Source organism: Trematomus bernacchii, unplaced genomic scaffold (genome assembly GCF_902827165.1).
Source record: "Trematomus bernacchii unplaced genomic scaffold, fTreBer1.1, whole genome shotgun sequence".
NCBI lineage: Eukaryota > Metazoa > Chordata > Actinopteri > Perciformes > Nototheniidae > Trematomus > Trematomus bernacchii.
Window position 1 is genome coordinate 309,093 of NW_022987726.1, and position 11,059 is coordinate 320,151.

Sequence of the window (11,059 nt, forward strand, 5' to 3'; positions counted from 1 at the left end):
GAAGTGACATTTTGAAAAAAAAATCTATTTATGAGAAAAAGCTAATTCTAAGAAAAAAGGCATATTTGGACAAAAAAAGTCAAATTCGGAGAAAAAGTCACATTTGAGATGCATTGTGGGACATGTCGTTTATGGGCAATGTGCTTCTGTAAAGTAGCATGTAACCGTATAATAAACATATTATATTCTTTGCAAGCTCTTGTGGGGCCACATAAAATGAAGTCGCGGGCTGGATTTGGCCCCCGGGCCTTGAGTTTGACACCCCTGATCTAAGCAATTATGGGCCTTGATAATCATGGAAACACTACATGTACGTACAAAAGGTTATATATGAGAAAAATCCACACAAATATCAATACACATCAAAACCATGTTGCTACACTTGATTACTGTAAGTGCCCTGACGATGACGCTGATTTACAATCTCAACAGTCATTTTATTGGGGCCTTTCCTCTGCTTCATTGAGGTTACATTCATTATATCATCTTAGTGAAGCTGTTTTTTTGGATTGATGACTAGACATGATAAGGTTTTTCATTTTTTGGAAGTGTTTCCTTGTACGATGTGAGGGTCTAAGGACAGAGGGTGTCGTATTGTCATACTGATATTCTGTACAAACTGTGAAGTCCACTGAGACAAATGTAACATTTGTGATATTGGGCTATATAAATAAACATTGATTGATTGATGATGAAACTCAGTTGTGTACAAATATTTGTCTCTCAAAAATAAATACTATGCTTAAGGAACAACTAATAGGTGCAAAGGACTTTTTTGTTTTTCAACTGACAGCCATGCTTTAATCAGTGGTTGTAAGGTATGAGAGGAAGTGGAAGTTTAAATGTCCTTTTTTCTGATTTGGAATAGGAACTTCAATCTGTTCTCCTGGGGTAGAGCATACAGACCACTGATAGAGAAAGAGAAAACTTTGCAGTACAGTAAACATTGGCACCTCAAAGTGGTACTTTGCCAGAAGCATATTTTAAAGAGAAACTTACTGTATGTCACTAATAAAAAAGTAACATATCAATGAAGTGATTCAGAGTTTGTAATTTGTTGTAAACAAACTAAAAAGGGATTTTATGATGTTCTTTTGACCTGTAACTACTGCATCAGGTTGTAGGTTTTCTTAAACATGGACAATTTTAATTGAGCCAATTGTTTCTAAGGGTTTCAAACTGATTTCTCCTCATACAGGGAACCTTTTGTATCCATTTTGAGGAGATGTGTCAGTAAAATACAATCTGAATTATAAAGTTTTCAGAAACCCAACCCTGACTGACATGCCTCCTAAACAGAATCCTGCTTCTCCTCCTCAGGTGAGACTGTGGAGGTGGAAGAGGAACAGGAAGTAGGCAGGTCAGATTCGTTCACAGGGATGGAGACGGAGCAGTCGGTTTTGTCGGTGGTGCCGGAGCAGGTGGAGCAGTCAGAGCTCTCGCTGTCAGACTCAGGGACATGGCAGTACTCACGGACAGGACAGGGACGCTCATTGTACTTAAAACTCTCTTTCAGGCCGTTGGGGAACTGAAACCAATCCATTAAAAAAAGAAAAAAACATGTTTGACTTTATTTTGCTTTCACATACAGTATGTCTTGTAGATTTCCTTCAAAGACTGCAGTAGTTTTACTCTGCTGAATGAAACAAATTAGGTTTCAGTAAAATCTTTTTTTGGCAGCAGAGAGTTTTTGATGCTACTAACCTCGACATTATGAAGCTTTGGGGATGGCTTGGGAACCACAGGGATGAAGATGATTCTGATTCTGTATGGAAGGGAGGCACATGTTTATCAGATGATCATATCAACTAATCTACATCACACATACATTGAAAGTTACATTACCAAATGTTAATTTCTTTCCAATCGTAATTGTCATGTACTATTGCTTTAAAGTTCAAAATTATAATTTGAAAATCAATTAATCACCCCATGATGCCTTGAATTTAAGAAATACATTTTTTTTCTCCATTATTGGATTCACCGTTCACCGTGGAGGCACGTGAGAAAAACAAAGTTATCTTCACACATTTTAGGTAACAGGGTGAGTTAGTGCAGTCAAATGCAGTATTCCTTTAAGACAATTGATGTTTTTACATTAAAATACTCACATTAGATTACAGTTCAGGTAAATATTGTTGATAATAACAACAGGGAATGGAGGAGATATAAGTAACCAATGCTGATACTCTGTGGTACATTATAACCCCATTACACATAACACATGACCCACCTTTCATGGTGTAGCAACATCATGACCAGTAGGATGAGGATGAAAGCACCCAACCCATACAGCACTGGAGTCCACACAGACATCGAGCTGTCTGTGAGTGTGAGAAAGACAAAGGAAGGTTTTAGTTGTTTCATTAAACTGCACATTTACTGTGTTGTTCACATGCAGAGCAACAGTTTCAGATAGTATAAATCACCTTTGATGTTTAACCATGTGTAAAATGGTGAAAATAGTTATAGAGATTCAACGAGGAGGTTGCTCTTAAGAGTGAGGAACATAATTATAAACAAGTCATTAACAAAAAGAAAGAGTTATATCACAGAACCATAAAACAATAAAACATGAACAGTGATACCACTAAAATGACCCCAAATGAAAAAGACAGTTCTTTAATTTACTTTCAAAAAATCCAATGGAGTTAGCTGTTCTGAGATCCAATGGAAGGCTGTTCCACAGTTTGGGGCCATAAAAACAGAAAGCAGCCTCTTGTAAAATACTTGAGGTACTTCTAAAAGAAAGACATTGGAGGATCTGAGTGTCCTTGTAGGTTTGTAAAATGAAAGGCAGTCACTGTTGTACAGTATGTAGGGGCCAGGTTATGTTCATTCTGAAACACACAGCTATCCAATGCAGTGATGCCAGCACAGGGGAAATGTGATCCCTTTTTTATGTATTTGGCAAAATCCTGGCCGCAGCATTCTGAATTAATTAAAATTTCGTTAAAGATTTTTCAGGGAGATCAGTTAAAAGAAAATTGCAGCACTCCAAGCGACAAATAATAAAAGCTTGTAAAACCATTTTAGCAGCATTCTGATTAAAACATTGTCAGATCCTGGCAATGTTCCTCTGGTGGAAAAATTAAGTTTTTGCAACCTTGTTAAAATGTATTAAAAAAATTAAGACCACAGTCTAAAATTACCCCAAGATTGGTAACTTGTGTTTTTCATCGGCGTAACAGTGATATTCAACATTGTAATGGTTTGTTAGTTTGCCCAGAGGGAGCATGTATAATGAGAAGAGAAAAGGGCCCAGATGGATTCCTTGAGGAACTCCATATTCAATATCAAAGTCTCCCAAACTTACAAAATGTTTCTGTCAGACAGGTATGAGTATAGCCATCCAAGGGCTGTCCCCGAGAGACCCTCCCATTTCTCAAGACGGTTCATTCAAATACTGTGATCGATTGTGTCAAATGCTGCACTCAAATCTAACAAAAAGAGGACAGCTACATTGTTTGAATCCATTAGAGTTTTTAGGTCATTTTTAATAAAGCTGTTTCAGTGCTGTGGTTTGTTCGATAGCCAGACTGGAATTCATCTAAAATGTCATTGGTGTTAAGATGATGGAGTAATTGGTTGAAAATCTTCTCAAGGAGTTTGCTTAGAAAAGGAAGATTAGAAATAGGCCTGTAATGAGATAAATCACCAATGTCCAAATCTGGCTTCTTGAGCCGAGGTTTTACCAAAGATGTTTTAAAAGCAGAAAGGAAAATACCAGATTGCAGAAACATGTTGATTATTCTTGTCCTTTCTTAAGACAGGCACTGAAAGCTGGATTAAAACAATTTGGTTGGGACAGGTCAAGGGAGCATGTTGATGAATTCTTTTTTGTTGATAGCAGCACCAATTTCATCAAGGCTCACTGCCTGGTAGATCCCAAGGAGGTGTAAGATATGTGTTTTTTTTAATACTGGATCGAATAGTCTCTATTTTTGTTTTAAAAAATGATGCAAATTCCTCACATTTAATATTGGAGGCATGATCATTTAAATCAGATGCTGGGGATGGGTTTTAGAGAGAGTCAATTGTGGAGAGGAGGACTCTTGGCTTACAGTATGTTTGTTGTCAGAGACGATCCTTGCAATGATTTTAATGTAATAGAATATCTATTACTGGCCCCTCAACTACAGCCCTGGCTTTGAAAACTCATTTACCAAGGAACAAACAAAAAAGTGTCTACTTTCACTACAAATGGTTGTCAAAAGGTCAATACCACACGTCGGTATTCATTAAACAGATGTTTAGTCCTGTCATGCCCAATAATCAGAATATGTTTATTGTTTATATTTGATAAGAAATAAATCAAAGACAAATCAGGTGAAAGTTTTGGCTTTTTTTTTCTTTTTACTAAAAGGTTCTGTGCTTAAGACAGTTTATGGTTACCAGTAGCATGAGTGATTCCTTCATTCTTCAGTACAGGCTACTTTAAGTGACTTGAAATAGGTCTAAACATGTACAGTTTACCTGTGCTGCTGTTTTTGGAGGCCCAGAACACAGGCTCACTCCAGTCGCTCCAGAGAGATTCTTTACCGCCTCCATATGTATTGTGTAATTTGCTCTGCACCTGCAGCTCATACAAGGCGCTGGAGGGCAAGTTGATGCAGTAATTCTGAATCCCAGCACACACATAATATGGTTTCTGTGGAAACAAAGATTGAGTTGATAAAGAGATGTGGGACAAAAAATAAGACTATGAAACAAAGGATCTTTCTTTAAAAATGCCTACCATCCACGGCTTGTTGTTGATCCTGTAGCGAACTTGACTCTCCACTTTCCCATGAGAAATCTGGGTCCAGTTGAGCCACAGGTTCGAGTCCAATCCATACTGGACAGTCACGTTGGTGGGAGGATTGAACTTGACTAGAAAACAAAACAGACCATTCAATGATACAGTATAAACGATTTTAATACTTTTTTTTGGTCAAAATACTATCATTTTCTTTAATTAAATGATACAATTAAGTTACAGTTGTGCTTAATTTCCCAATAAAACTGCCTGCCTTCAATATTTGATTTCAAATAGTATCTTCAGAGGATGAGCCCCAGTAAATATGCTTACCTTTTTCTTTGAGACGATGCGTCGTTTCATTACTGTCGTTTCCCAGTTTGGTGTAAAAGTTGTTGAACCTTTCAGCTTCTTTTTGTAAATAGGGCTGTTTGCATCCAGTGTTTATGCTGTTCTCTGAAAGATAGCTGGGGCACTCTCTGGGTGGTTTGTTGAACCTGTAAATAAATCACTATTTATACATTCACATACAAATCAATGGATGGTGCTGATGTTTTTGTCTATAACTGTACATTCAGAAACCAGTGCCTGTACAGCAGATCATAAATAAATTACAATGTCAACTTTTTATATTTTACGTTAGTCCAAGATTTCACTCTTCTTCAGAGATAAAAAAGAAGGTGTTTGAGAGTGTCAGGGTCACTGTCAGTAATTACGAACCAGCTATAGAAGGTGTAATTGACCTCTGGAGTCCGGTTCTCATTCCAGGAACAGTGAATATATTCCAGATGAAACACTAAACAATCCACATCTGTCAGAGAAACAAGAAGGTTGAGATAAGTAGAACACACACACACACACACACACACACACACACACACACACACACACACACACACACAAACACACACACACACACACACACTGAAGTAAAAAGATATGATTCTACACTGTATTGAAGTAAACATGTATAATTTGAACTGTTTTAGGTAATCACAGACGGGTTTTGATAATCACCAAATAGGAATGTTATTCTCACTTTCAAACTCACTGACCCAGAGATTCTGTGTCACACACCAACCTTGCCTGTATCACCCCTAAAAGCCAGATACTGTTTTTAAGTCGTTAAAGACATCGTTAAATAGGTGAAGAACTGATAGGAAGGGAATGTGGTGTAGATAGGGTGGAGATAAATGTTGACTTTTGACCTGGTGAAATTTAGGATCTCACTCTCTGTTCGGAACTCTGATTGACCTCGACCAGAAGTGAATCCAGCCAATCAGGACACTTGGGGGAGGTGATCAGCTTACACAGCTCCTCCTCACGGAACTCTGATTCGCTTGGGAGGAAAATGGGAAGGAAGAGTCGACGGATCTCCGCCCCAAAAATAGATATGAATACTGATGTTTTTGAGTGTAAAAATGCTTTTTGGTTTGGTGAGTTTGTTGGTCCCGATATCTGTGTCCGCATCGCATCACAAACCTGAAGTCCAATTTCTTTTTGGTTTGATGAGTGGATGGTCCTGACACCTTTATCCGCATCGCATCACAAATCTGAAGTCCGGAGTACTCTGTATAACTTGTATACTTGTTCTATTTCCTACCAGTAAACTCAGATAATTGTTATAACTTTTGAATCCGGTGTTTTCAATTCCTTTCTTAATTTAATAGAGATCCAGCCTCATCCAACGAACGGCGCGTAGCAGAGGTGTTCTGCTCCAACAAGTGGTGACTTTCCCGACGTGGAGTGCTGATCTCTAGAAAGGAACACCGATAGCCAGGGGACAGAATCCAGTCCAGGGGGAGGACACAGAGATACTGGTGACAACTAAGACCATGGCAATATACAAAAGGTGAGCAGACACCTGTTTTGACTATCAAAAATCTGTGATTGATTATACTAAAAAATTTAGAGTTGTCAGCAGCGTTCTCAGTGTTCTTAGTCACGGTGGGAAATACAATACATATTACAAGTTGGGGATATTGGGGAAGTGCTTAGAGAAGGGTATTCAGTCCTGGACCTAGAGCAAAAATAGTGTTTGAGAGAGGCGGGTAGATAAGTCCCGGCCCTTCACTCACTAAATACGAAGACTGTAAGGCTGTAAAAGAAGTATAGGTTAAATTCCCCGTAAGTCAAAATAACATTGATTAATACGGTTGCTTTACAGTGCTTTAATTAAAGACTACGAAGGTGTAAAAAACAGAAGGGTTAAATTCCCCGCAGATCATGATAAGATTGATTAATGCGGTTACCTTTCGTGGTGCTTTAAATGTATAACATTTCTGTAATTGTTATATGGTGGGTGATAGAGGAGGAGAGAGACGCGACCTCCAACTAATTATTTGGAACGACCGAATCTCATCACAAAACTGTTGTGGGGATAATCAGGCTCATTAAACGTGACGATAAAGAGATTTTGTTGACTGAGTTTTAACTCCTGGCCTGAAGTCGCAATCGCCGTGAGGGGATTGTAGAAGCTTGCTTCTGGAAGTCACGCTATCTGTTGAAATAAACATCGCACAATAAAAATTTGCCTGACTGTAATATGATAAGGTATGAAAAGCTCTGTGTGATTTTTTAAGTCAAATCTGTGTAATACTTGAGAGACAAATCCAGTAAAAAGAACTGTGGGTAAAGAATTGCAGAAGACATAGAGACAGAGAGCAACAAGCAGGTGGTATAATGTCTGAGACCCTACCTCCACCCTACGGAGATAATAGATCACAAATGCCACTTATGAGTATCCCATCTAATACTCCTAAAAGAAAACACATTGTTAGACCTGATATTCAGGGAAAAGGAATGTTGGAAATAGTAATGGTAGATATTGAAAATCTTAAACTGGATCAACCAACCATGTTAGTGAACCCTGCTAATATGGAGCTAAAACATGTAGAAAGAGAATTAGGTCCTAGCATGCAAGCACAGAGCGATAATATGATAAGGACTATTAAACTGACCCCTTTTTGGAAATGGGATTTTCCGTTACACAACAGAAGACTCAATTCAGGCCTTAAAGAACGCTTTACAAATAAGTCAGGGAGAGTTTGATGTGGTGCTATGTTGCTCATGAGGGAGCTTACACTTTTGGGAAGAGATCTCCCCCTTTCTCTGCTCCTGAGGTGCTGCAGACTCACAGCAGCATACAGGGTCAAAGACAGGCATGACCTCTGGAGAGGAAGAAAATCTAAATCTGAACAGACCACAGAGCCCATTAAAAGGTTTTATGGCCTCAACACAGAGAGGAAGATCTGGAGATTGTAAGGAACTCTCCCAAACTACTCACCCCCACCCCAGAACAAGGGGAAGAGTTTTGCTCTCACCAATAAACAAATCATCTCTTAACCAAGTCAGATTTCAAAATAGCCATAGCTCCAGTTGTTAAGAAAAGAGGGAGATTCAAAAAGTTATCAATAATTGCCCAGTATATTAAATAAATACAAACGAACACGTATCAATATAAGTCAGATAATATAGACGAGGTCAATCATGAAAGAAGGCTGACATTTAATGCCTGATATATAAGTGATAGTAATAATAAATATATAGCTGATATTAAATAACTGATGTATGAGGCTCGATATTTCTGAAAATAAGAACACCGTTAACGGCGTTCTATTTCAGAAAAAGGGGGGAAAAGGATAGGATATACATCAGACAATATGTATGTGAGATTATTACGTTTTTAGGAGAAATTTATCAATTTAAAATACTAGTTTTGGTATTTTTTGTTTTGTTTTATTTGTTGCTTTTAAGAGAAATTGATACATTTAAAATAATCTAGCTTTGGTTATTTTTTGTTTTGTTAGTTTGTTCCTTTTTTGTTTTATTTTTATTTTTGTTCTATTTTTTATTTTTATTTTTTATTTTTTATTTTTATTTTTTGTTTATTATTTTCTGCATAGTCTCTTGTCCACACTCCAGTCTAGTTGGTGCCGCCAATAAACACTAAAGAAGTAGAAGAGATGATTTCAAAACCATATTTCCAGCAACTTAAGGGCTTGGTATGAGACTCCTCCACACAGGTTGCTGACGCCAAAAGGGGGACCCGAGAAACACAAGGCCAACACAGCAGATTACGTCTGGTTGAAGGGGACCTCCCATGCCGTCCGCCTAGATGGAAAGGGAGACAACTGGTACCACTGGAGCCAGTGTGCGGTCGGGAAAAACACCTGCGAGGACCCTAGACGACATCAGGACAGAGTTGGCCCTCGTCGCGAGGACCCTAGACGACATCAGGACAGAGTTGGCCCTCGTCGCGAGGAGCCTAGACGACATCAGAACAGATCTGGCTCTCGTCAAGGCAGTCGACCCAGGAGGCGCCATCAGCGGACCAGAGGAGGAGGATCGGGACATCTCTCAAGCATCGACCCGGAGGCCGCCATCAGCGGGCCGGGGGAGAACAATCAGGCCACATCTCTCTAGCAGGCACCCCAGAAGCCGCCGTCAGCGGGCTGGGGGGACGAAGACATGGCAAACCAAGACGGCACAGGGAACTCCATTTCCCGCTGAAACAGGTTGATATAGCCGGTGTGGAACTTTGTCTGAACAATCCATTTTTTGAGGAACTTTCAACTTTATTTTTATATCCCATAAAAAGGGATTTGTATTTTTTATTCTACAGAACTATGTGTTACCAAAAGAGGGAAAAGTATGATAATGTCTTTTCTAATTTCTGTGGCTATTTTTATTGCCATTTTAGTGACATGTGGTTGTTGTTGTGTGCCTTGTATCTGCTCATTGTGTGTTAGACTCATCAGTTCCACCATTGAGGGAAGAGTAAAGATGACTCAGCTGACAAGGACTTTGCTTTTTAGACATATTTTATTCTCCCTCCACTGTCATAATAAGTTGTTGTTGTGGACTGTTCTTAAAGGTTTAAAGTGCTCTATATCCCAGCTTCTGATGGGTTTATATAAATGTTGGGACAGACACAGTAAGAAAAAAGAATGACAGTGGTAATGTTTCAAATGCTATATGTTGATCTCGTGAGGTGAGATCAAAAGAGGGATTGAAGTAAAAAGATATGATTCTACACTGTATTGAAGTAAACATGTATAATTTGAACTGTTTTAGGTAATCACAAACGGGTTTTGATAATCACCAAATAGGAATGTTATTCTCACTTTCAAACTCACTGACCCAGAGATTCTGTGTCACACACCAACCTTGCCTGTATCACCCCTAAAAGCCAGATGCTGTTTTTAAGTCGTTAAAGACATCGTTAAATAGGTGAAGAACTGATAGGAAGGGAATGTGGTGTAGATAGGGTGGAGATAAACGTTGACTTTTGACCTGGTGAAATTTAGGATCTCACTCTCTGTTCGGAACTCTGATTGACCTCGACCAGAAGTGAATCCAGCCAATCAGGACACTTGGGGGAGGTGATCAGCTTACACAGCTCCTCCTCACGGAACTCTGATTCGCTTGGGAGGAAAATGGGAAGGAAGAGTCGACTGATCTCCGCCCCAAAAATAGATATGAATACTGATGTTTTTGAGTGTAAAAATGCTTTTTGGTTTGGGGAGTTTGTTGGTCCTGATATCTGTGTCCGCATCGCATCACAAACCTGAAGTCCAATTTCTTTTTGGTTTGATGAGTGGATGGTCCTGACACCTTTATCCGCATCGCATCACAAATCTGAAGTCCGGAGTACTCTGTATAACTTGTATACTTGTTCTATTTCCTACCAGTAAACTCAGATAATTGTTATAACTTTTGATTCCGGTGTTTTCAATTCCTTTCTTAATTTAATAGAGATCCAGCCTCATCCAACGAACGGCGCGTAGCAGAGGTGTTTTGCTCCAACAACACACACACACACACACACACACAATTGCACAACTGACCCACTCTCTAAAGACACTCTCTCTAGGCGGCAGCGCGGCCTCCGGAGAAAACAACTCGTAATGTCTGAATATAAAAACGATGAAGGGGAGATCAATAAAATAAATATTTACCCAAAGAAAATTGTGTGTGTGAGTGTGTGTGTGTGTGTGTGTGTGTGTGTGTGTGTGTGTGTGTGTGTGTGTGTGTGTGTGTGTGTGTGTGTGTGTGTGTGTGTGTGTGTGTGTGTGTGCGCCCGGTCTACAGAGAGGGCCCACTAACCCGTCATGTAGATAAGATCAACAGCATGGCCAACATCACTGCGTAGAGACACAGAAATAAAGAGCAGCATAGAAACCACGTTTGAAACTCCGTGTGCACGGCGGCACGATCACTGGGAACACAGCACTCAGGAGCAAGGCACACATTCACATTAACTAAACAAAGCAGCTTTGCTTGGGCCTTCAACTTGGGCAACCGCTGTGTGTGTATCTT

General features: G+C 39.4%; 1 protein-coding gene across 1 annotated transcript in view; it reads right to left on the reverse strand.

Moving 5' to 3' along the window:
• Positions 1–615: 615 nt before the first annotated feature.
• The window catches only part of LOC117493938 (cytokine receptor common subunit gamma-like), an 11,683-nt gene continuing 1,239 nt past the window's right edge, over positions 616–11,059 (reverse strand). The window contains exons 2-8 of the mRNA XM_034144535.1: positions 5,459–5,549; positions 5,072–5,235; positions 4,725–4,872; positions 4,477–4,634; positions 2,234–2,324; positions 1,706–1,765; positions 616–1,541 (exon numbers count right to left, since the gene is read on the reverse strand). Coding sequence (XP_034000426.1) covers positions 1,292–1,541; positions 1,706–1,765; positions 2,234–2,324; positions 4,477–4,634; positions 4,725–4,872; positions 5,072–5,235; positions 5,459–5,549 — 962 coding nt within the window. The 3' untranslated portion in view covers positions 616–1,291. The remainder of the gene's footprint in view (positions 1,542–1,705; positions 1,766–2,233; positions 2,325–4,476; positions 4,635–4,724; positions 4,873–5,071; positions 5,236–5,458; positions 5,550–11,059) is intronic.